This window comes from Hydractinia symbiolongicarpus, chromosome 11 (genome assembly GCF_029227915.1).
Source record: "Hydractinia symbiolongicarpus strain clone_291-10 chromosome 11, HSymV2.1, whole genome shotgun sequence".
Taxonomy (NCBI): domain Eukaryota; kingdom Metazoa; phylum Cnidaria; class Hydrozoa; order Anthoathecata; family Hydractiniidae; genus Hydractinia; species Hydractinia symbiolongicarpus.
This window is the reverse complement of record NC_079885.1, coordinates 22,600,373-22,628,110: the sequence shown is the minus strand read 5'-3', so window position 1 is coordinate 22,628,110 and position 27,738 is coordinate 22,600,373. Positions and strand designations below refer to the sequence as shown.

Below are 27,738 nucleotides of genomic sequence, written 5' to 3'. Positions count from 1 at the left end.
TTTCTGTCGATGGCCATACCAACGTAATATCGCATAATACTGCATAATGCCTTCATAATACTCTCTATCGTTCCATAAAAAATACATATTTTTTCTGTCAATAATCCATAACCAACGTAATATCGCATAATACTGCATAATACTGCATAATACCTTTATAATTCAAAAAAAGTACATAAATTTTCTGTCGATGGCCATAACAACGTAATATCGCATAATACTGCATAATACCTTCATAATTCATAAAAAACACATAAATTTTCTGTCGATGGCCATACCAACGTAATATCGCATAATACTGCATAATACTGCATAATACCTTCATAATTCATAAAAAATACAAAAATTTTCTGTCGATGGCCATACCAACGTAATATCGCATAATACTGCATAATGCCTTCATAATACTCTCTATCGTTCCATAAAAAATACATATTTTTTCTGTCAATAATCCATAACCAACGTAATATCGCATAATACTGCATAATACTGCATAATACCTTTGTAATTCAAAAAAAGTACATAAATTTTCTGTCGATGGCCATAACAACGTAATATCGCATAATACTGCATAATACCTTCATAATTCATAAAAAACACATAAATTTTCTGTCGATGGCCATACCAACGTAATATCGCATAATACTGCATAATACTGCATAATACCTTTATAATTCAAAAAAAGTACTTAAATTTTCTGTCGATGGCCATAACAACGTAATATCGCATAATACTGCATAATACCTTCATAATTCATAAAAAACACATAAATTTTCTGTCGATGGCCATACCAACGTAATATCGCATAATACTGCATAATACTGCATAATACCTTCATAATTCATAAAAAACACATAAATTTTCTGTCGATGGCCATACCAACGTAATATCGCATAATACTGCATAATACTGCATAATACCTTTATAATTCAAAAAAAGTACTTAAATTTTCTGTCGATGGCCATACCAACGTAATATCGCATAATACTGCATAATACCTTCATAATTCATAAAAAACACATAAATTTTCTGTCGATGGCCATACCAACGTAATATCGCATAATACTGCATAATACTGCATAATACCTTTATAATTCAAAAAAAGTACTTAAATTTTCTGTCGATGGCCATAACAACGTAATATCGCATAATACTGCATAATACCTTCATAATTCATAAAAAACACATAAATTTTCTGTCGATGGCCATACCAACGTAATATCGCATAATACTGCATAATACTGCATAATACCTTCATAATTCATAAAAAACACATAAATTTTCTGTCGATGGCCATACCAACGTAATATCGCATAATACTGCATAATACTGCATAATACCTTTATAATTCAAAAAAAGTACTTAAATTTTCTGTCGATGGCCATACCAACGTAATATCGCATAATACTGCATAATACTGCATAATACCTTCATAATTCATAAAAAACACATAAATTTTCTGTCGATGGCCATACCAACGTAATATCGCATAATACTGCATAATACTGCATAATACCTTTATAATTCAAAAAAAGTACTTAAATTTTCTGTCGATGGCCATAACAACGTAATATCGCATAATACTGCATAATACCTTCATAATTCATAAAAAACACATAAATTTTCTGTCGATGGCCATACCAACGTAATATCGCATAATACTGCATAATACCTTCATAATACTCTCTGTCGTTACATAAAAAATACAAAAATTTTCTGTCGATGGCCATACCAACGTAATATCGCATAATACTGCATAATACTGCATAATACCTTCATAATTCATAAAAAATACATAAATTTTCTGTCGATGGCCATACCAACGTAATATCGCATAATACTGCATAATACCTTCATAATACTCTCTGTCGTTCCATAAAAAATACATATTTTTTCTGTCGATGGCCATACCAACGTAATATCGCATAATACTGCATAATACTGCATAATACCTTCATAATTCATAAAAAATACATAAATTTTCTGTCGATGGCCATACCAAAGTAATATCGCATAATACTGCATAATACCTTCATAATACTCTCTATCGTTCCATAAAAAATACAAGTTTTTTTTGTCGATGGCCATACCAACGTAATATCACAGAATACAGCATAATACCTTCATAATACTCTCAATCGTTCCATAATAATATTATATTTTTCTGTCAATAATCCATAACCAACGTAATATCGCATAATATTGCATATTACCCTTATAATACTCTCTATCGCTACATAACAAATGCATTTTTTTGTAGATAGGCTATAACCAACGTAATATGCCACATTATTCCGCAGTAGAAACAAGTGTTCTCCCTGGAAATGACGTATCAAAATTTCTAAAGTAGACCAATTAATGCAAAGTGATCACATATTGAAAAAAACAACAATTGAGGTTGAGTATACATCCATTTACCAATAGAAATGATATTATGGCAAAATACTCTTCTGCGAAATGATACATCAAAAGTCCTACATTAAAAGTCCTCAAGCACGACAATCAAGAGAAGACTTTATACTTTAAACTAAACAAACACTGATGTTGAATACACGTCAATACACAAAGAGACACTATATTTTGGACAAGTACTTTGCCGCGATATAAAAAAATGAAAGTTCTAAAGCAGACTAATCAATGTGTAGACTTTACACTGTAATTGAACAAATATTGAGGTTGGATACACATCCATCCACCAATAGAAGTCATATTTGACTAAATACCCTCCAAGAAAATGACACATCAAAAGTCCCAAAGCAGACCAATCGAAGGAAAAACTATTCACTATAAACCAAACCAACACTGATGTTGGATAACAATCCATTCACAAATAGACACTATACTTTGGACGAATACGCTTTCGCGAAAAGATGAAGCACGCCAATCAAGAGAAGACTTTACGCCTTAAATTAAACATTCAGTGAGGTTGGGTGCACATCTATGCACCAATAGAAACAATATTCTGGACAAATAACCCCTCGCAAATGACACAGTAAAAGTCTTAAGCCGTTAGATTTGAGGAAAGATGTATAGTATGCACTAAAAAGGCGGTTTTGTTCTATATACACATGCAATAGAGACGACAGTGACAGCTTGGATAAGACTATTTAAAAAATGACCTAATAGATCTATTCAAATAAAGCCTCCCTAAACCAGTAAGTAAATGGGATATTCCACAATACATGGCTAAAAAACAACCTGGATGAAAGTAAAGGTCGAAATCCTAGCAGAAAAATTAAAAGAAGTCTGTAAATGTGAGACACATCCATACGTCATTTAAGGTAACACTTTTAGAAGTTGAGGTATGTGCAAAATAAGATCTGAGATATTTTAAAAGACCAATCAAAGAGAAAATTTTATACTTTACCCTGCACAAACACTTATGCTGGAAATACATCCATACACAAATAGAAACAATTTTATGGAGAAATACCCTCCCTGGAAATGACGCATCAACAGTCCTAAAGCAGACCAATCAATGCGAAAGCTTTACAATATAAACCAATCTGAGGGAACACGTTGCACTATAGAGGTATTGAGGTAGGATACAAATACATCCACTAATAGAACAGATATTTTGACAAAATACCAAAACTGCATTCTGGACAAATATTCTCTCGCGAAAAAACATATTAAAAGTCTTAAGGCAGACCAATCTGACGACAGACGTTATAGTATACACTGAACAAGCAGTAGTGCTTTATACCCATTGATTCATCTATAGAAACAATCTCTTGGACAATTACTCTTCTCTGAATAGCATGTTAGATGTCCTAAAGCAGACCAATCAAAGAAAGTGGTTGCAACCTTAACGGTTATTTTTATAGTATAAGACCACTGAGGTTGAATACATATCTATACACCAATAGAAAGATATGTTCCCATAATAGATGCTAAACAGCAGTTAGTATTCTGTACCCATCGATACAACACCAAAAACAATATTATAGACAAATGCCATCTCGTGAAATGACATATTAAAAGTCTCAAAGCATGTCGATCTTAGGGAAGTCGTCAAACAATACATTGAACAGACAGCAGTGTGCTATACCCACTCATACTTCATTAGAAGCGATTCTATGTTCATTCGAACTGACATTATTAGATGTCCTAAAACATGACAATCCGAGGGAAGACGATATACTATACATTAAACAAGTGGTATTATTCTATACTTATCCATACACCAAGAGATACGATGTTCTGGACAAATACCTTCCTGCGTAATGACACATCAAAGGTCCGAAACCAGACCAATACACTACACAATATAGAATCTTAGATCCTTTAAAAGGGCAAATAAATTCAAAGGAAAACCATCTTCTGGTCAGTAATAAAGCAGAAATGCTGGACCCATTCATAAGTCAATGAAAAGGAAATTTTGCGAGAATTTTTAGCTCCATTGAAATATTAGATGCCCTAGCAGAACAAGACAAATAAAATATATGTACGATACAGTAGACAAGCAGAGGTGGAATATACCCTTGCATACATCACTAGAAAGATACTTTTAAGAAATATCGCGCGCGAAGAAGATAACGTTCTAGCAGACCATTTGAAGTAAATCTTTACTTTTGCAAAAAGGCAAATCGGATACCCATTCATAGCTACATCACTAAAGAGATATTCTGCGAAAGTAACCAAACGCGGAAAAAAGTATTAAATGCTCAAGCACAATAATTTAGTGCACTAACATCATAACTTCCCTTGTGTTAGGTTATAAATTATAAAACTTGGTATGGATCATATCTGTCACATGACAATTAAAAATCATGATTCAAATGCTGACTTTGTCAGAATTTCTTTGCGGACGTCAGCATTATTTCTCTTGCATTTGTGTAGCTTATGATAGATTTTTATTATTTTTTTTGTAAATATTGACAAAAATAATGTTAATTTTAATAATTATATAAACATTTTAGCTATTTTGGCTTACTTTAAGACCCTTCGTTTGAGGCGCCAACGCAGCAAATTTTATTCACATTTGAAAAGGGCAGTTTATTACTTTTTTTCTATTTCATGATAGATTGATGTTTACTTTTTCCATTTACAGTAACATAAATTTGTAAGGTTTAAACTTGACATATAGTTAGTTATAGTTACTTATAATAACTAAAAGAATATTTTTTACTTCAAAGAACTTTTTCCTACTTCAAAGAGAACTTTTTTACTTCAAAGGGGAAAATTTGTTATTGTTGCTTATTGAACATGTGTGATGATACTTCAGAGGGTTGATTGTAACAATAGTCAACGTAATTGGATCAATTATATGCAATTACGTCGTGTATAAAATGTAAAAACATATTTCACCCATATAATTGGAGTAATTATATGATCGTAAAAAGGTTAAATATATATGCACACCACCTGGCGAAATTGTCAAAAAGAGAATAAGAGCCCTGGGGGGTTGGATATCATATCTGAGAGCGCTAGGCCAACCAGAATGCCTAAAATCCCGTATTCCCCGCTTTGCAAAATCTAGACGATTAAAATAGAAGCGTCCGGTCACGTGGTCGATATAAGCCAATAAAAACGTCAGTCAAAGATTTTCACGATCCCGAACCTGCCCGAAATGCACTTTGTTGTATTATGCGGCCAGAAGGAAAAGAAATGAACAGTCGAACAAGAAATAAATTATATAATATCAAAGAAGCATAAAAAAACAGTTCTTTTAAGAACTATTAAGAAGAATATAAAGTAAGTTTATAAACTATTTTTCTATCTGTAAGTCCCCTTCCATTTTTCGAGTTATAATAGCTAAGTAAGGAACTAAGAAATAAGGTTTATAATGCAAGTTTCACAAGTCGTAAATGTCAGATATAAAAACTAGCTAGTACGTAGGATAAAAAGCCTCTAATATATAATATAAAGTAACACACTATTCCTAAGTTATTTGTACAATGTGCTGTATAAGGGTTTTTTGTAAATATTATAAGCACAAGCACACAGAGGAATTTCATTGTTTACATTTTCAGCAGTATGCTCTTTTGACTTGGGTTATAAAATATGGGGGCTCTAGTCTATGTGAAGCAGTGTGATTATCAGTCCATTTTGTCACACAAAGGCATCAATTCAGACTTAATAAAAGTTTAAACCTCATTTTTTTATGGGAAGAAATCCACAGGAAAAACCTCTCTTCACCAAATCCTAGCATCTTTCTTCCTTCAACGCAAATGCCAGAGGCAAAAAGCTTACTGCTGAAAAGTAAACAAATGATGACAAAATCCATCTATTTACTAATACATTTACTAACATGCAGTTTTATAGGCATGGGCTTTACCAAATAAGGACGGGTGAGAAAAAATACAAATAAAAATTATATACAACTAAAAATCATTTTATTGGTTTTGGTAAAGTCACATAGCAGGACCATGAAATAGAAAGGTAAAAAAGGGTTTAAATGACTAAACTAAATAATGTATATAACCTGGAGAGAAAAATAGTTCATACCCATGATGGACTAATTACCCATAATTTCAACTACTGCTCACAGAGATGTGCCATCCAAGGTCTTTGTAATTTGCAATGACAATGGCAAAAAAAATACTGTCATGTCTTTTCTATGTTTTTTCAATGAATGAGTGAACGACAAAAATTACTACTTAATTATTATCTTTTTTGACGCAGGGATGTGAGGTGATTCAAAATCGTTTTTTATTATCCACTATATATAATTATATTAAGTTAATTTAAAACCAAGAGCTGTCTAAAATATTAAAGTCGAAACAGTTGTTTTCTAAATTCTTTTGTTTAATCACAATAGCACGATGACTCCTATTTTTTTCTCCTGTTTTTACTAGTGGCTTCAGGCAATTGCTTTTAATTAATTCTGATCACTACTGACTTTTAAACTGAGTTCTTTTTTTTGTTTTTATTATTGAGACTTTAATACTAATGAATAATACTGATATTTATTCCTTGCAATTTTTAGACAAAATTGTACTGATTATGCATATATTTTGCATGCTTCCCAAACAAATATTTTTCAGGCTTCCCATGTCTTTTTTCAACTTCGTCCCAAAGATTTTTTACCTCTATGATGAATGTCTCAGTGGCCAAGAGATCCTAAAACAATTTTTCTCAACCCTTTTTCAATTGTAAGACGTGTTAATTTTTCTGTAAAAACTTATCTGTTAAAAAAAGGACAAACATACATTACTGTTGGATGACTCAACTTAATTAGTTGTTCTACGGCAAAGTTGATAGTAGCTTACGGTCCTTCGGCAAATCATTGTAAATTAACATTCAACTAACAAAAAATAACATTGATTATGTTCTATACTCATTATATTTTCACAAAATGGGAAGGGGAAATTTTTTTTTTTCCTTTTTGTTTTTTATTATTTTTTTGTTTTCATTGGTCGGTCAGGCCCATAGAACAATTAAGTAAGTTGCAGTTGCCTTACCACAGAATTAACAGTATAATTGTAGTGTTGTCTATACTGTTTCTTGTTCTATTTAAAACAGGAAAGTAATTACGTGGTAAATCATATCATTTTACTAAGACCTAAAAAATCTTTCAAGGAAATTTATTATGGAAGCCTTACACTGCCTTTTTTATATTTGTGCTTTGATTGTCTGTCTCCTCATATTCACATTTGTCAAGGTACTTTTACAAGTGCACATTTTAGAGATGTAGGTTGGGAATTATAAGTTTATACAAAACAGCGTGTTTTCAAAACATATACCATTGGTAATTTTATGGCTTGGTGAATTTACAAATAAGAAGTCCCTATAACTTTGTGTGACTGCATGAGCTGAAAGAACCCAAAGACATGTAACAAGAATTCAATTGATTTTCCAGAGTATAGCTAAGTTACCTCCTAAAGCAATGCACAAACAAACTTTTGGCGGAAAATCAATTACCTTTTTTTACGTTTGTCACCACAAACGTGGATAAATTATATCACTGCAGAAAACACTAAAATATATTTAATAAAATGGCACTTTTCCTACCTTAAACTTTAATGTGCATTTACCAACTTTTTGCAGGCCTATCAATAATTCGCATAATTCTGAAATGAGAAACTAGCTGAGCCATTAATTGCTCCCCCAATTCCAAAAAAATTTTCTGGCTGAACAATATCAATTCATCTTACATGGAAATCAATGTTCCCTTTTTTATTATTTACAGAAAAAAAGAACCAAAATATATAAAAAAAGATAAAATAAAATAAATAAAAAAGACTGTGACCTTGAGGGAGCTATTTATTGCTCTGCTGTTATTCACGGTTGTAGCGAAGTGGAGATCCGTGTTTCAAATCCAAGCTTCTGTGCGACTACGCTCTTCGCAGTTTTGGGAGTTTAGAACACAGTGTAAGTGACTCACGAAATTTGCTATGCGGAAACCATGGACAGACGCTGAGCTATATTTGAATGCGTCTATTTTACAGAATTTATTTTCATCGAATAGACCATGATTTCTCAAAGAACTACACGACGAAGTCAGATTGACCAAGTCAAATTACAGATTTTTTAGTTTTAAAATTTTCCCTCACAATATATCGTCGAATAATCAGCGGTAATTTACTCAGTGCTTGTTGTTCTTTTCTTTAGCTAGTGCAGCTTTGTGGCACCATAAAAGCTAGTGCAGCTTTGTTGCACCATAAAAGCTAGTGCAGCTTTGTTGTACCATAAAAAGCTAGTGCAGCTTTGTCGCACCATAAAAAGCTAGTGCAGCTTTGTCGCACCATAAAAGCTAGTGCAGCTTTGTTGCACCATAAAAGTACAATTATTATAATTAATATATATGTTATATTATATATAAAAAACTGCTACTGTGCTAGAGGTACATGTGGTGTGAACTGGATTGAAATGTAAGATGTCTCTCCTGAAAATTACTCATGGATCGTTTAATCAATCCCATTCTATGTTCGGCGAAAGTGCTGGAAAACAGTGTGCATGTTGTAGCTTGTATGCAGTTTCTTTTTCAACTAGAGTAAAGTCCCCAGGTAATTGGAATGTTAATGATATTGATTTTATCATTACAGAAGCAGATAAACTATACAAATCTCTCAATAAAAACACATACCTTACGGTACCTGATCTACCAAACAGTGTGCCTATATTTGGATCTAATGTTACAATTACTTATTTAGATAAAGAATATGGTCTTTTAAGTAGCTATTCTATTCCGCGCTTTTTGTCAAATTTGAATAACTCAATTGGAGACGGGTTACTTTTTTTCGTGAAATTTATTTGTGTTGCGATACTCCCTAAAAAGAACTGTGTCTACTTGTTTGATTCTCATAGCAGAAATAACTGCGGTCAGCCAACACCTGATGGTTTTTCTTCTTTAATGAAATTCCAAAGAAAGAGAGATTTAGAAATATACCTTCATACAACCTACATTGATCTAACGACAGTTGATGAGCCATATGAATTACAATACATAAGTATTGATTCAGATGAAGAAGTAAGTCTTTCTCGACTATATTCTAACAAAGTCAATAGAGAAAAGAGTCGTTTACGCATGGCAACGGAAGCCAACAAGGAAAAATGTAAAATAAGACATGCAACTGATACCAACAAGGAGAAAGCTAAAAAGCAGCATGCAACTGAGGAGAATAAGCAAAAAGCTAAAAAACAGCAAGCAACAGAACACAGCAGGGATCAATCTAGAAAACGAAAGGCAACTGTTTCCAATAAGGAGAAAGCAAATACATATAACAATGCTGATGCTAAGCGCAAACAAAAAAGTGCTAAAACAATAAATGATTGCATTTTAAATTTCCAGAAAGCTATTCAGAATGGCCCCTACTATGTCTGCATAGTTTGTAATAGGAGCCTTTACAAGAAAACTGTAAAATTATTTAGCAAAAACAATTATGAAGTAAGTTTATACTATGTGTTTACAGATGTTCTATGCTTTGATTCTCATGCTTACATTTGCATAACTTGCGATAAGTATTTAAAAAAAGCTGAGATACCCCCGCAGGCTGTTTGGAATAAGTTAAATATTGTTGATCTTCCTAATGAAATTCAATGTTTAAACAGACTTGAGCAAATTCTGATTTCAAAAAGAATATTATTTAAAAAAATAGCTGTTATGCCTAAAGGTCAACAACAAAAGATAAAAGGTGCTATTTGCAATGTTCCTATTCAAGTAGAAGCCGTTAATAACTGTCTTCCTCAGGGTATAGATAGTAGTGGTGTATTGTTTGTTAAACTGAAGAGAAAATTGGCTTATCGAGGCCATGTTGTGTTTCAAAGTGTACGTCCTGAGCTTTTAAACGAAGCCCTACAATATTTGAAAAATTTCAATTCCTTTTACTCAGATGTGCTGATAAGAATGGATAATATAACCCAGGAATTTTTAAGTTTATGTGATACAGATGCTATGGTTGACACAAATGAATTTTCAGTAACAGTTGACATTGATGATGACAATTTAGAAGCTGAAAACCCCCTAAGTATGAATTGTGCAAGTAGCGATGAAATGTGTGTTATACCAAATTTCCAAAATCCAGATGATGAGGTTTTAGATATTGCTCCTGGTGAGAATAAACAACCACAATCTTTTTTTTCTGACCAATACTGTGAGGAGCTTGCATTTCCCTTTTTATTTCCCACTGGAAAATTTGGGTATAAGGTTGCTAGACCAGTGTACTTGACAGCGACAAAATATTTCAACCAGCGTTTGTTAAATTTTTCCCAGCGCTTTTCTTCAAATGCTGATTATATATTTTTTGCTCATTATGTAATGCAACAGTCAAATTTGTTTAATCAAATAAATATTGCAACGAAAAAGGTAAAGGGCACAATAACGGCTGGGCAGTTGCAAATTAATTTTCATGAAACAGTTCGTTCTTTTATTTGTGAAGGTCAAGGTTACCAATTTATGAACTCTATTAAAGGAACACCTGCTTATTGGAAACATTTTCTTTACGATGTTTTAGCAATGGTTAAACAGTTAGGATTGCCATCATACTTCCTTACTCTGTCATGTGCAGATTTGAGATGGGATGAACTGGTAGTGATAATAGGAAAATTGAATAACATTGATGTTAGCAGTAACGAATTGGATTATTTTAGACGTTGTAGTATTCTTAATCAAAACCCAGTTTTAACTGCAAGGCACTTTCAATACAGAGTAGAGAATTTCTTTAGAGAAATTTTGCTTCATAAGAGTAGTCCTATTGGCCAAGTAGCTAATTATGCTATTAAAGTCGAATTTCAGTTTAGAGGTTCACCCCACATCCATGCTTTTCTTTGGTTGTTAGATTCACCAACTCTTACAAACGAAACCACAGACAGTTACACATCTTTTGTTGATAATACAATACGCGCAGACCTCCCTGATCCATTAATTGAGCCTGAATTACACAACCTTGTCTCTCAATATCAAATCCACTCTCATTCAAATTCTTGTCGCAAATACAAGAACATTCCATGTCGTTTTAATTATGGACGTTTCTTTACTGATCGAACAGTTATAGCCAGTCCATTACCAGAGAATATGTCTGATTCTGAAAAATTGAGTTTATTATCAGAAAGAACTAAAGTATTAAAGAAAGTCAAATTATTTATCGATGAAAATTTAGACCCTAGTAAGCCTAACTACTTGAGCGACAGCTGCAAGTCCATACCAGAGATTTTATTGGAACTTCACATATCAGAAGTTGACTATTATAGGGTTTTAGCAATATCTCCAAATCAAGACTTTGAAATATACTATCATCGACCACCAAATTCATGTTTTGTAAATAATTACTTTGCAGCAGGACTTTTAGCTTGGAAAGCCAATTTGGACTTGCAGCCTGTGTTCAATTATTATAAAGCAGTGTCATATATGTGTTCTTATTTCTCTAAATCGGAAAATGAGTCATCTCTTGCAATGAAAAAGGCAGCTGAAGAGTCTGAAAATTTAAACTTGCCAGATCGTATGAGAAAATTAGCCTTAGCATTTTTATCACACCGCCAATGTTCATTACAGGAAGCTGTTTATCAGGTATTGCCAGAGTTATGGTTACGTAAATGTTTCCCAGGAATTGTGTTTGCTAATACAAATTTGCCTGATAAAAGATACAGAGTTTGTAAATCTGAAGAAGAATTAGAAGAATTGCCTCCAGATAGTACAGATGTTTTTAAGCGCAATAGTTTAGATCGATACATGGATCGACCCAATGTTACATTTAAGCGTGGTCAATATTATATGATTAACAATTTATGTTTTGCTGAATTTCTTGCGTATTATGTGCTGGACACAAGTAAAAAGCTTGACATAGTAAATGATTATCAACCAGAGGTTCTTTTAGATGATGATGAAATTTGTAATCCCTTATTGCGTTTACCTAAGTCTGTTCCTCTGATGTCTTCCAAAGAAAAATTGAAACGGAGAAATAAAAAGCGTGTTGTCCGTTATCATACTCCTAATCCAGTTAATAAAGCGGAAGAGTATGCCCACCATTTGTTGATGTTATTTTACCCCTTCAGAAAGGAATCTGATTTACTTAGCGAAGTTGGAAATTCTTATGTTGTTAAACTTAATGATCCTGAGGTTCTGAGCATTGTTAATGAGAACAAGGCTAGATTTGAACCATGGGGTGATATGGTAAATAATGTTTTAATGAATGCTGATTTTTCACCTCGAACTGATCAATTTGCGCAACAAGAGAATGACAATGTTGAGGAAAATGTAGTTAGGGATAATGAATATCAAGGTGAACAAGCTCAAGGTTTAAATGCTGCAGCTTCTTCGAATGCAGGGCACACATCAACACAGATTAATTTAATGTCAGATGATAGTATTAATGAATTAATACGTAGTTTAAACGAAAAACAACGTTTTCTTTTTGACGTAATTAATAGATGGGCCCGAAGGCATGTTAAAAATTTATCAGCTAAAGAAGTTACAGAAAATCCTCCTTTGCATTTATTTGTTACAGGTGGTGCAGGAACAGGCAAATCCCATTTGATCAAAACTATAAGTGCATCAGTTTCAAAAACTATGTTATAGGTCTTCATGCATTGAAAAACCAAATTTGCTTTTGCTTGCACCGACAGGTGTTGCAGCAGTGAATATCAATGGAACCACAATACATTCAGCTTTAGGAATTTCTGTAGAGTCTCGTGGGTTAACCCTTCACAAGCTTCCAGATAAAAAGAGATGTAAATTAAGGCAAGAGCTATCAGATGTTAAAGGTATCATTATTGATGAAATATCTATGGTATCCAATAAGTTACTGTTGTATGTGCATCAAAGGTTAATAGAAATATTTGGATGTGTTTCTGATTTTTCAAAACCATTTGCTGGCTTAACAATAATTTTAGTGGGTGATTTGCATCAATTACCCCCCGTAATGCAAAAACCAATTTATGCAGAATTCAGCGATGAATTGTATAACATTTATCCACTATGGCGAAACTTTCAGATGTGTGAATTGACTGAAGTTATGAGACAACGGGGTGATACTGTTCTAATTGACCTACTAAATAATGTTAGGCTAGGAACTCTATCTTCACAGGATGAACATCTCATCCGTTCACGATTCATTGATGAAAATAGTAAACACTACCCAATAAATGCATTGCATATTTATGCAGAAAATGAGCCAGCTAGAGTTCATAATGCAAGATTGTTAAATAGTTTAAACAGCGCTTTGATAACAATAGATGCCATTGATCAAGTTCCGAAAGAAGTCCCTTCTCATGTTTATGAAAGAATTCAAAACTTAAGCCAATCAAGAACTGGTGGATTAGCTTTCCAGTTATCTTTAAAGATAGGTGCTAAGGCAATGTTGACATCTAATATTGACATTCCTGATAAGCTAATAAATGGTCAAATTGGTACAATAGTCCATGTTGTAGCGCAAAATGATTCAATTAAAACCATTTATGTTGAATTTGACAATCTAAATGTTGGAACAAGTAAAATACGTTCAGACAGACTTGCACAACAATTAAATGCAGTACCAATTGATCGAGTGACTACCGAAATAAGAACAAACGAGAAAAAACTTTCCTCTCCGGTCATTAAACGTACCCAATTTCCTTTAATGTTATCATGGGCTTGTACTGTACACAAAGTTCAAGGCCTAAGTTTACAAGAGGTTGTCATTAGTTTTAATTTGCTGAAACAGAGATCATTCAATAATGGACAGATGTATGTAGCTCTCAGCCGTGTAACGTCTTTGCAAGGGCTCCACTTAATAGGGGTGTTCAAGTCCAGTGCCATCAATGTTGACGACAAAGCTAAAAAAGAATATCAGTATTTAAGAGAAAATCAAAGTTTAAGTTTTACAACAGATTTGGTGGCAAAGGAATCTGAACATAGCATATTGTCTTTAGTTGTTTGTAATGTAAGATCATTGCGTAAGCATTGCAAAGATTTATCTTGTGATAAAACACTTTCATCTAGTGATATTATTCTCTGCACTGAAACGCAACTGACAAATACTGAAAATTTAACAGATATCATGATTGATGGTTTTAAATTGACGTGTAATAATGATAATGAACACAGATTTTCTAGCTTAGCAATGTATTACAAAAACAAAATTGAATTACTAGATCATTTCAAAATTAATGGTTTTTCTGTTTTAGAAGTTTTAAATAGCCATAATCTTCCATTGAAAATTAAAATATTGTTATTGTACAAAAAAAAAGATATGCTAGTTGGACAATTTTTAGAAACTCTAGGCTACCTTTCTGTGTCTATGAACATTGATATTGTTGTTGGTGATTTTAATCTAAAACCAAATGCACTGCTAGAACAAACGCTTAATGGTTATGAACAGGTTGTTTCAGAACCAACGCATTTAGGGGGGTCGATACTAGATCATGTATACATAAAAAAATCGTTATTAGAACAGTTTCTTGTTTATGTGAGTGTAAAAAGTTTGTTCTTTACTGACCATGAGGCCATTACAATTTCTCTTAGAAATAAATAGATTTACAAGATTCTGGGGGAGGGTGTTGTGGGATGGTGGTTTTGAGTTTAGGTTTTGCACTGACAATTACATAGGGCTTAAAATAACGGGCGGTCGTCACTGCAAAGAAGAGGCTTTTCAGAGCATTTTCAGTCCACAAGATGGCCTCGCCTTTTTGGAAATGCTCTGAAAAGTGAAATGCTCTGAAAAGTCTTTTCTCCACAGTGATGACGTCCTGTTATTTTAATAAGCCCTGAAGTAGTCAAGTAAGGATTCGAAATAAATAAATAATATGATGTGATTGTGGAAATAAGAGTGAGTGTCTGCTCAACACTTTTTGAGACATTGATTTCAAAGCACTTTTTTGTTTTACCACCACCTACAATGAGAGGCTACTTACTTTATATGTGTAGAGATATGCATGGCATTGATAAAAATAATGCTAATGTTGATTTTATTTTGTGATACTGTATAGTTCATTGTAATGTTTATTCTCTTTCTAATTTAAAGTAAGTAATAAGCCTTCTAATTGTTTTTACAATAATTATGTATTTTTCGTTTATAAAACTCTCGATAACTAGAACTCTGAAGGAGTATTTGGGTTATTGAGAGGGAGTTGCACTGTGGGACCATCCATTTAGTACGTACGCATCTAAGTGGGGAGGGGATCTGATAAATGCGTACATCTATTGTTTGAATGACATCACTTCTATTATTTTCTGCGTACTATGGGGGGAGGGTTTTTTTTTGCGTATATACTTTGTGGATGCTCCTTATATTAAATTACTTTTTAGTATATGTATTTGAATGTTATTAGAAAATCTTTGTAGAAATTCTCCAACGATATACAAATCTAATAGACAATTGAAATAATAATAACATTCACTTCGAAATGGCAATAGACTTTTAACTCACGTATCTCAAAGAATTGGATAACGAAACTTAAAACTGAAATCCACTTTGAAATAAATGTTGCTGGTTTTCAAATTGAAACTGTTGAAATTGTCAAATTGAAAGTGCTGTTTCGAATTAAAAGATTTTGTTATATGGATATACCTACACAATGTTGTCATTGGATAACCATACCTTACACAAAGCAATGTTTCCTGTAAGTACCATATACTTCACCAATTCGCGAAATATAAAAAATCCCAAAATTTCGATTCACAAAATTTTTTCTCCCAACAATTTATTCCTTTAAAATACCACATTTTTGTCAAAAAGTTGATTTTGGAAAATACTTTTAATGCAATGGCTTTGAAAACAATGAAAATTTTGAAAAAGCTGTTTCCGTTCTTAATATAGCTTAGTTTAAAGTTTATGTAGTTTGCAAAATACAGGTATGTATTTTGTATAGGTTATAAAAAAATTTGTAATGACACCCATTTTCTTAATAAATTATTATAAAGCCAAGACAAAAAGCTAGTGAACGAATTATATAAAATTTCGGCAGATTACGATGTTTCAATCAGAAGTTATAGCCCTGTCAGCCCAGAGAACTTGGGAACAAAAACAGCTTTTTCAAAAGCCTATATGAACCCATTGTTTTCAATTTGGAATCCCTCAAATCTTTATTATTTGCTTCTTTTGTTTATATCTCACCCCCGGATATGCGTATATGCGTATATATTCTCTTTTTCTCGTTTGTTGAATAATTTATCAAAATAAGTTTAAAAACGATTGCTTTTACTTTTTTAGAGTTAAAGATATGATTAATCAATAATACAAAAACAAGTATTCCAGCTCTGTGTGATAGCTAAACGAAGCCACCATCTTCATAATTCTACCTGCCAAGTGGTTTGTGTATTGTTTCATTGATACCTGGTGAAGAAGGTCTATGTGATATTTATTATAGTAGAAGATGTCATTAAGACGACAACGCTTCGTTTTATTTCGTGAGTTGATGAAAAGAGAAATTTACCGCAGCAATTTTATACAAAATAAACGTACTCGGGAGTAAAATATAAAGCATACACTACTTCCATATAATCTATTTACTGGAAATCAGACTGTTTTGTCCGGCAATTTTTCCTATGCCAAATTCAATTAAAGCTCAAGGAAATGCAAGAGAAAGGAATCGGCAAGGAGTCTGTTCTCACTGTTTTATTTTCATGTTTAAATTTTATTCTTACGAAAACCTATGAACAATTGTAATTGCGTTTTCTTTTGTTAAATCTATGAAAGCTAAAATCCGCACAACACGTGTTTTGATCCCTTCACCTGATTTGATGTAGATAATGACAGTTGCCATAAATACCCTAGAATCATGGATAGACGCCAGTGTCTGTATGCGGATAAGGCGTTTGGAATTAGAATTAGAATTCACCTGTAAGATTAATATATTAGATCGTTTATATTCACGAATAATCGATTCTACTCTATGCATTCAAAAAAATAATTTAGCCTTGCCTTGCGATTACTAATATTCTTTTTCCATAAAAAGGCTAAGTGTTGAGTAACTTGTAGAAAGATCATAAAATAGCTGCTCAAAGTCAGAACGTTGGAGGGTGTTTTTGTTATGGCTTTATTGAGGAAAATTTGATTGGCTTATTTTAAAATTAATATTTTTCGGGATTAATTTAGTGGCGAATTTATATTTGCGACTGCCAGCCATTCCAGACTGTACTTTACGGATCTTATTTCAGCGATTTGGGGGCAAAACCGGAACAATTTAATGTCCGCTAAAACTTATGCCCTTAAGATAAGATAATAATACTCATGTCACTAAAGAACTCTGGAAAGCTATTATGAAACGGGATGCCTCGCAATGGATTGATTTCAGACACAATACAATAATATTCCTAGTCAAAGATTTCCGTCTCTCCCATACGCATGGATATAAAGCTGGTTCTTCGCGCGAGACAAAAAAATCCTGGGAGCTAGAGGCAGGTTTAATAATACTTTAATGAGATCAAATTTCGCGGTAATTAAATTTCATTGAGATTTTGGCTTTATTCGGCAAATTACGCGAAATTTTATCCTTTCAAAAATTCAAGAAGAAGGGACCATCTGCGAAATTTAGCGTTACCAAAGTTTTAATTTGCTGTACGATCTAAAAAGATAGCGTTATTTCATTGGAAAACAACAAACAGGGCTTTTCGAATGAGAAAAAATGCTACTAAAGTAAAACTTCATAAAACGCGAAATTAAATCCCCGCGAAATATTTATGGATAATTTATCCGCGAAATTAAATCCCCGCGAAATATTTAAATTTCGCAGAAGAGTTCATCCGCGAAGTTTTATCCCATTAAAGACCAACCTCTTCCCCAGGGCTTTTTCTCTCGAAATTTCACTCGTTATCTACAGTCTCGCCCTTGTTTTCCGCTGGGCCATCTCAGGGCGTGGTTCCGCAGTCACATAACTATAACAGGGTGTTACTTATGTAATTAGATATTTGCACTGATCAATTCTTTACGAAAAAAAAATACTGTTTTACAAAAAAATGTCATCAGAAAGTTATTTAATTATTTAATTCTCATTCCATTTTTATAAAATCAGGCTATGGATATTCGTTTTTTTAAAAACATTTCTCCATACCTTCTCACAGTGCCCCCTTCATTGCATTCTCTACCCCCCACGACGAAGTAGCCAGATTGCTGGCTCTGTGCCACGTTTTTACCCTTTCAAAAATGGACTCCAGCAAGAAGAGCAGTCAAAGTGGGAAAAGAGGGGCAAAAGACTCCTCCTCCAGTAGTAAAGACTCCTCCTCCAGTAGTAAAGACTCCTCCTCCAGTAGTAAAGACTCCTCCTCGAGTAGTTCGAGCGACGGTACGTTTAATCTTTTTTGATTTTATTATAAATTTCCCATATTACAAGACTATTGTCTTTACCAAAAAAAACCTGTTCAAATTACCTCACGCCACCACCCACGTGTTTTGTTGCTCCACACGAGTTCTTACGTATGTCATTACTACTTTTTTAGTTTATTTCTGATAGATTTTAGCTGCTTAGTTTTTACCTTGCTTCGCATGTTTTTTTTCCTAAGAATCTGCTTTGGCCACCATCAAAAATATGTTATGTTCGCGTCCTGAAGACCCGGCAAAAATGAGTCGGTCGGTCGGTCGGGCGTATTTTTTCCCGGGATTTTCAGATGGGGGAAAAATTCGTTCCCAGGGCCAAAAAACAGTATAGCGCCACTCGACAGACCCTTTTTTCGCCGCCCTGTCTGTAAACTTGCCATGAGTACCCTAAAGATATTAATTTTTACGGGAATTAATTTTCGCGAGTTTTTGTCAATTTTGGGAAAATTAGTTCTCACAAATTTTTTTTTTCAAATATATATCGTTTGGATCAAAAAGTTTTTTCTGGGTTTTTTCCGACTTACCGACTCGGGTTTTTATTGCCAAAAGTGAGTCGGTCGGAGGACGCGAACATAACATATTTTTGATGGCGGCCTTTTAGAAAACTTTGCAAAAACAAAAACTTAAGCAAGGGGGTTTAAGGACATGTTAATTTCCTGGGATGAGGTATATTATAAAAGGTATTAGTAAAAATAAGCTTGACTTTTTCCCAAATTTGGAACCAGTGAATCAGTTACCTTTTTCTTCTTAAATTCAGGTGCCTTGACATGTTACCTCCATGATCTCAGTCCAGTCAAAAGGGCAAGAAATAGCAGTGTTGGTTATTACAATTTCACTGTCCAAACTGATGAAACTGTTCACCGTGGTGTGTCATTTCGAATGGATTTGAGGGATAAGATAGAAAAAGCAGCTGAATCGAAGAGTCCCGTAAAGTTGGTTAATTATAAACGCAAAGCGAACTGGAAAGATAACAGCCTCCAGGACATTGAAGTCAATAGAAACACCAGATTGGAGGAGTGTAAAGCTGGTTTCGCTCACAAAAACATCAAAAAGGATGTTGCCAAACGTCAAAAAATCAAAACTGTGCTTGATAGTGGTTATGATAAACAGATGGTTACTATAATAGGATATATTGACATTGATAATGTGGCTATTTCAACTATGGATTCGTCTGCAAAAAGAACTGATACATTCGTTAACGATGACAGTGGGATTGTTTTGGTTTCCTTTTGGAATGAAATCGCAAATCAGCTGAGCACGAGTGGTACCTATGAATTACAAAATCTTTCCGTACGGGAGTTAAATTCAACCCCTGTTGAAACTGTTCTCACTACAACCAGCGAATCATTGATCTTGCCCTGGACGAAAGGTAATGCAATAAAACAATCGTCTCCACCATATCAGCTAAAGAAGTCCTTGCATTTTCCCATAAAAAGTGTTTCAATCAGCCAGAAGGTATATAAATGTCCTCGGTGTTTTACTCAAATTGAAGAATCTACGCTTGGACAAGATTTTTTTCGTTGCGCCAAATGTAAAAATAGTACAAAATTTTCTTCGTTGTCATCAAATGTTACGATCCAGTTAATAACGAATGAAGGACAAGAAGTGGTTATGTATAGCACTCAGCTTAACCAATATCTCCTAGCGAAAAGGGAAAGTGTTGAAGTTGACGATGAAGACCAAGTATGCAAGGTTTTGCTGTTGGATGAAAAATCTGTGATTTCTGTTAATCACCGTAATGTTGTCATTGACTTCTAAACTTTAAATATAAACATTGCTTTTAAATTTCGATGCACTGCAAGCTTTGAAATTAACTATTGTACACCACATATATGTAGTACATTCTGTATAGTTGATAGATATGAACTGGAAGTTATAGATACACAGAAAGATCAGTTATTTCAAGTCTTGCAGTGCATATGCATGTTACTGGTTAGCATTGCATTTTGTTACATTTTGTTACTTTTTTTTTCTGTTCATACATATGAACAAGCCTGCAGAAAGTTCAGTCCTTCATGGTTGATGTCTGACGAATATTCAAGGCTTGTTCATAATGTATATAACTATAGTTTCACGACTTGCTTTGTTTTGTTTACTCCTTGCACCTGTGATTGAGTGTACTTTTTCTGTATATAGTTTCCAGCCCAGACAAGTGATGTCTAACAGTTATTTCAAGGCTTATTTAAAGTAGTAAATGTGGAGCAGTAACTAACAAACAAAGTAACAAGACATGCTTTTGGCTTGCTTTGTATTAAGCCGTGAATATATTTGTTTTATGCTATACATATATACTAGTTATATAAGTGAAATAATCATCAATCATCACTGTTGGGGAGAGATTTTTCGAAGCATTTTTATCCTCCATATTTGGCTGGAAATTTCTCCTCAGTGATTATCAACAGTTATTTCAAGCCATCCATCTTTTTGGCATATTTTCTGTATATAACCTTCAGCTGTAAAGCATTTTCTTGACAAAAACAGCTATATTTTTACTAGAAGTCATAATTCTAAACCCTATACAAATTTGACTGTTCCAGTCTAGCTCCAACAAGTCAGTCTGTAAATTTAAAACCCGATTTTCCCGGTTTTGATAGTTCGGCAAAACCTCTGAATCACGTCTGGGCTTTTAGATGTCACAATGCTAACGCCTATACAAAATTGGTTGTCCTGGTCTGGCTCTAACATAAGTCGGTCCGTAAATTTAAAACTGGATTTGATAGCCACGCCCGGGGCTTTTATTTATCACACACAATTGCTCGGGCAAATCTTACCCAGGTCATCTATGACGTTTTTCAAAATTTAATCCAAATGTCCAAAAATGGTCACACGCACGATAAGCACTTCTGCAGCCTTATTGTGCGCATGACCATTTTTGGACAAGTGCACTAACTTTTTGCGAATGCACAAATTAAATTTTTGCCGTGTTTTGCTCAGATTAAATTTCGGCGGATCTGGATATTTTGGAAGTTTGCGTGAATTCGTTTTCGCGAATATGTGCAATGCATTATCACTTGCGTAGGCACATAAGTTCAAAATTTTTCGACACACTGCGATTTTGGTGAAAAATTATACCAAATGCTGAACGGGCCAAAGAAGATCATGTGCGTGCTGCAACCGTGTTCGCGCCATAAGGCTCTTGTTTTCTTATTGATAGGCCTGTTTTTGTGTATTACTTTTATAGCTTTTATTTTATATAAATATAATATTTTTCTCTGATAAAAAGGGGGTAGCTAAAACATGTTTTTGTGTTTTGTTAAGGTGGCAATAACCCTTTTTTAGCTGTCCACATTTATTTATTTACTAAGTGTATTATTTATGCCTGTTTACATTTCCTAAAAATATAGGCCTCAATACATAATAAAATGATTTTAACTTGAAACCAAAATTGATGAGTCACCAGAAATTTCTATGTAAAAAATCCTTGTTTTTCAACGAGAATTTGTATTTTTTGTGACCTGGGAGCTTTTTCCTGCATTTTTATTTTTCATGTTGGAGACAAGTGGGGGACTACTAAACTTTTGAACCCCAAACACGAGAACTTAGTGTTTCAGCTAGGGACTCTCTCAGTATTAACTTTCTTGTCTCCGATAGCCGAAAAAATGTTGCAAAAATGAAATAAGTTTATTTTTATAGCATAACATGCTGTAAGAAAATATACAAAATGTAATTTTTATTTCAGAGGTTCTTAACCAGTTTTTCTGAACATAAAACGTAAGAAGTTAAATACAGTATACTGATTAAAGTTGTTTTCAAAAAAAATATGTTTGTTTCAAGCGAGTCATTTAGTAGTAAAATGTTGTTTCTTATTTTCTTTGTTTCGATGTGATGAAAACAAAGTTTAATGCAACTTTACTTAGGTTAATAATACTAATTGAACTATTTGCCATTATTGAAACTAAAAACTCTAAAAAAACATTTTGACTTTTAAATTTTGTCTGAATAAAATTTTTAAAGTAAAACAAAAATACTATCAAAAGTTAAAGCTTGTGCAGTGTAGCATAATGAAGATCGCCTAAATTCCTACATAATGCACTGTTTTTGTTATTAACGTTTCTTTTTAATAATTACTCATTCCTTTCTGTATAATTTGCAAGCACGCAGACTAAAGGGCCTGATACACTTGTATGATATCACTGAAATATATAATTTCTTATAATATAGCTTTAATATGTAGTTTTAATATGTATAATGTCAACACCTGGTATGTGTGTCATAACCTCATAATTTGCAGCATAGCTATAATATTTAAATAAAATCAAACCAATTTGATTTTAATAATATTGTTGGTAATATGGTTTTGAATGCCTTTTTGTTTGTGTGATGATATATCTATTATCTGCTAGCGTTGTTATGGCAACGATGGTATGAAAGTATCACAATACAAGAAATTATAAGTATATTGTAGAAAAATTATAAATTTATTGTAAAATATATTTAATGATATTATACAGGTGTATCCTGGCCTTAGATTAAGTTAATTATTATAAGTTTTAATTTAAAGAGGAATTGTTAAGGTATTTTGGTGAAAGATAATAGTAATATAGCTATAAAATCGTGACAAGTGTGTTATAACAGAAATATATAAATATATATAGTGTGAAAACAATTTTATGTAACTAATTATGTACAAAAGAAATTCTGACTGCCACCTTAAGTTCAAAAGTTTCATCAGCTAAATCCATATCTGAGTAACTTAAGTGACCTTGCCCCCGCGGATTGTTAGTTTTCTAAGAACCCCTAAGAACAAGGCTGGCAATACTTATTTGAGCATCATATCCCACCTAGGTTGATAGAGTATAGATAAGTAATTTTTAACAACCTGTTTGTTAAAAGGAGTTTTTAATTGTTAGTAAAAGTCATTAATTTGAGCGTTTTATGTAACAGATATGATAACGAAAATTATTGTTTTTGTTTTACATCCGCACAATTTAGGAGGAAACTAAAAACACTATTCAAAATATTTATTCTTTTGGAAAATTAAATTAGTAGGCTCAGAACAATCATTTCTTCTTGTTGTACTTTATCTTTCCGATATCGTCTGGTTTCGTCTCGCAATATTGTTTAAATTCAAGCTAAATTAACAAAAATTGTCTTAAGTAAGCAAATTAAAAAAAAAATAAATCTTCCAAGATCAGTTTAATTTCGATACAGGAAAGACTCAATTCGTGTCAATTCCTTATATTGAGAGACATGATGATCCATAAGTCCAACTTGAAAAGCTAAAATGAACTAAATTGAAAATAGTTTATTTATTAATTCTATTTCATCTGGGTTTTATAAAAGCAACCTGTACGAGGTAGAAGTGATTTTTTTTTAATTTTTAATTTATTTTTTTACTTGCTTAGCCAGTTGTAATGGCTGTTAGAACTTGGATCTTCTTGCTGAAATGAATGGTTTATTTTACTAAAAAACCTTGGATTAATCAGGGATCAAAATAAGAAATTTGAAAGGCAGGTGTGTAATCGACAGTATAAGGGAGCTTAACATGTTATCCATACAATTCAGTTCACTGGTGTGAATAATAACACATGGTGAGGAAAAAAAATTGTGCCCTGCGAACAGGATAAACAAACTAATAAACTAATACAAATAAAAGTTATATCCTGAAAGTAATAATTTGCGTGATTGAAAAAAAATATTAACAGTAAATTTCGAAAAATGGTGGAGATTGATCGAGTATGGAACAAACTCGCACTCCAAAGAAAGTATTTGTTGGGTGTGCTTCACTTCATTTTATTCCCAGAAACTTGAAAATTATAACTTAGAAAGAATAACAATTACTGACTGATCACCAGGGTAAGAATGAGAAAAGATGGTCAGTCATAACTCAAGTTTTGGTTGGTCATGACCGATGACTGGTAGTTATTTCGATTCCTGTTCATTGGCATAAAATTTCTGTTTGTCATTTTGTTTTTTATTTAAATAAGAGCTGTTAAATTGACTTATCTTCCTTGTTTTAAATATATAGTTTTCCCTGGTAAATTAAAAAATTATGAAAAGTTATTTTTATGTTGAACATTAAACTTTGGAAATGTTTAGTAGGTGTATAGCTGCCTTCTCTAAAAATATTAATGGTTCTTAAAGTTGTTTTTATTATCTTTAAAATTAACTTGACACTGTGCAACAGTAAACATCGGTAATGGAAACATGATCTCTTGGGATACTCCAAAAAAAATTAAAACAAAGCTATTTTATTAGTTGTAGAGCAATCTATATCCAAAAACTTTTTAGCTGAGAAGAGAAATTTTTTCATAACATGTAAAAACCTAATTCTAAAGTTCATTTATATTCAAAAGAGTTATTGTGGAGTATTAAACATATGGACCCTTGTCCCCAGGTTTTTTTGTCTTTTTGATATGAGAGAAGACAACGAAAAATACCTTGGTATGATTTAGTGATTTTTCGCCAATATATCGCCAGATTATGCGAACACGTTAATTTATGCGACTAACAAAAGCGGAACTCTAATTTATGTTCCAGAAAATATGCAAGAAAAATTATCTTGGTAACTGTAATAAGCGTCTTTCAATTTTTAAAAAATATGTTCCTTTTTTTAGCAGGTTACATAATACTTTAATATAGTTTAGCTAGCTAGTACCTAGCTAGGTAAACTCTATTAAAAAAAAACTCTGAAAACTTATGAAAATTGTAAGGTTTCAAATCAAATTTATGAAAAGATTTTTTATTTTTGTGGTGTTTTGAACCATGAAAAAAACAAAGAATTAAAGAGAAGGATATATATGTAGACAGCTTCAGATATCATAAAAGCTTCCCTTAGACATTCTGTTACGTAAAACAGCAGAACCATTACAGGATATTTTATAGAATTATTTTTGCAAGAACTAATTATACAAAACATTTTTAATTTCAATAAGTCCTAATAAATAAGCTTATGCCACATCGTGCAGAAAGTCTGTAAGATTGGTAGCTCGCCTTCTAAAAGTTTTGTTTACTTACTGTTTGCATTGTTCGTTGATAAGATGTCTTGTTATAATGACGAACATTACATAACCTTTACAAAGCTACAGCCATATATAATATATTTTATCGCTTTTTTTACATTCTTTTCGTCAAAAATTCAGTAAAAAATCTTTCTTACTTTTTATATAAAAACTTTGATTGCACGACATTTTTTTAAGTCATTTTTTGTTTGAATTCTTTCTTTTTTAAAGACGGGATTCTATGAAAACTAACTTTTTTACATTTCTCCGATCGATTGGTTAAATACATACAAAAACAAACAATTTAAATGTAAACTATAAGTTTATATTTAATATATATATACTCTCCAACTTTCTGCACAATGTGTCGTCATTATTTATAATCAGGTCCAGTCTTAATGAAATCGCGCATGTCTGTTTTTTTATGAGAAAAAAAATAAATATGCGAAGGCTAGTACAACAATTTTAAATAAGGAAACAAGTTAAGTAAGCTGTTTTTTTATTTCTTATGCTTTTTCGAGTACGTATAAAAGGAAAAAGAAAAAAGTGATTTTCACTGGAGTTCCCCTTTAACAAAATTGAGGAGCTTTGATAGTGGTGATTCAAAATAAACAATATAAAAACTATAAAAAAATAACCAAATGTTAAAATTTTTTTCAGATGATTTGAGAAGAAAAATCAGGACATTTAAGGAAAATTTAGGTGACCTTATCAGTGATCAGCATCTTTTTAAGTTGTGAGTGGGTTGATTTTACCTGCCTCTGCATAAATACGGTTAAGGTATATATTATTGAAATTCATAGATTTCCCCTTTTCTTCTTTTTCTTGAAGAAATTCATTAATTTAAGTAAGTATTTGGTAAATTTTTGAAAAAGGGTCCCCATAAGTATATATATTTGTAAGATTTATTTTTGTGGCGCCATAGATTAGTGGTTATAGCTCTCGTACTCTGTGCGAGAGACCGGGGTTCGATTCCTCTTGACGGCGATTCAACATGGGCGAGTGAATGTTACCATAGCCCTGGGTTAACCCAAGCCATGTGAGGGAAATTGGGAAGATGGCACACTGTGTGGGTCTGCGTAGCTCAAAATGAGGCCAAATATATTATTGCATTGAAACACCATGCCTAAAACAAATCACGACTGGTTTACTTATATAATATATTATATAATACCGAATAACATGAAAACGAGATTACTTATAAGCAAATTTTAAGTTTGCAGCGAAGTAGTGCAAACATGGTTTGTTTACTTGCCAAATTTGCCAAGTTAATTTGTCATACCCTGGTATAAAATCTTATTAGGATCTTGTAAGATCCTGTAAGATCTTGTAAGATCTTACTTATGACAAGATCCTACAAGATCTTTGTAAGATCTTGTTAAGAATCTTAAGAAAACTTAGTAAATCTTATTCAATAATATCTTACAAGATCTTATCAAGATCTTATCAAGATTCTTGAAAAATCTTATAAAATTCTTGTTACCAAAAATTGTCAAGTTCTTATCAGAAACTTATCAAGATCTTATCAAGTTTCTCAAAAAATCTTATAAATTCTTGTTACCAAAAATTGTCAAGATCTTATCACAAACTTATCAAGATCTTATCAAGATTCCTGAAAAATCTTATAAATTCTTGTTACCAAAAATTGTCAAGATCTTATCACAAACTTATCAAGATCTTATCAAGATTCCCGAAAAATCTTATAAATTCTTGTAACCAAAATTGCTAAGATCTTGTCAAGATCTTATCAAGATTCTTGAAAATCTGATAAAACTCTAGTCACCTAAAATTCTCACAATCTTATCAAGATACTGAAAGCCTTTAGCCATTAAAGAATATTTATTAAATTAATAAGAATTTTGATACTTTCAAGATATGTATATACATTAGTTTTAAATTATCTTTGCAGCTTGATCTACTAGTGAAAGCCAGTATTTTGTATAAATGTATGTGTGTGTTTTTTCACAGCAAGTTGCTTTTAGGTTGCTAAAATTTATTACTGACGTTACGACACATACGGAATGTCAATAAATTTTAAAGTGTATATATCTTTATACATTACTGATGTCACTTATCTTACATCATATAAATTCTTGTCACAAAAAATCGTCAAAATCTTGTATCCA

The 27,738-nt window shown here is 32.5% G+C and overlaps 2 protein-coding genes across 2 annotated transcripts; both read left to right on the top strand.

Annotated features, from left to right (window-relative positions):
- Window positions 1-8,821: 8,821 nt before the first annotated feature.
- LOC130613537 (uncharacterized) lies at window positions 8,822-17,069 on the top strand. The gene is made up of 3 exons (XM_057434867.1): window positions 8,822-12,822; window positions 12,959-15,978; window positions 16,569-17,069. The coding sequence occupies exons 1-2, from the start codon at window positions 8,822-8,824 to the stop codon at window positions 14,889-14,891; spliced, it is 5,934 nt and encodes a 1,977-aa protein (XP_057290850.1). The 3' UTR covers window positions 14,892-15,978; window positions 16,569-17,069.
- A 153-nt stretch (window positions 17,070-17,222) lies between these two features.
- Window positions 17,223-25,530, top strand: LOC130614240 (uncharacterized). The gene is made up of 2 exons (XM_057435660.1): window positions 17,223-18,639; window positions 19,429-25,530. Exons 1-2 carry the CDS (start codon window positions 18,501-18,503, stop codon window positions 20,427-20,429), a joined length of 1,140 nt encoding a protein of 379 aa, XP_057291643.1. The 5' UTR covers window positions 17,223-18,500; the 3' UTR covers window positions 20,430-25,530.
- Window positions 25,531-27,738: the final 2,208 nt, after the last annotated feature.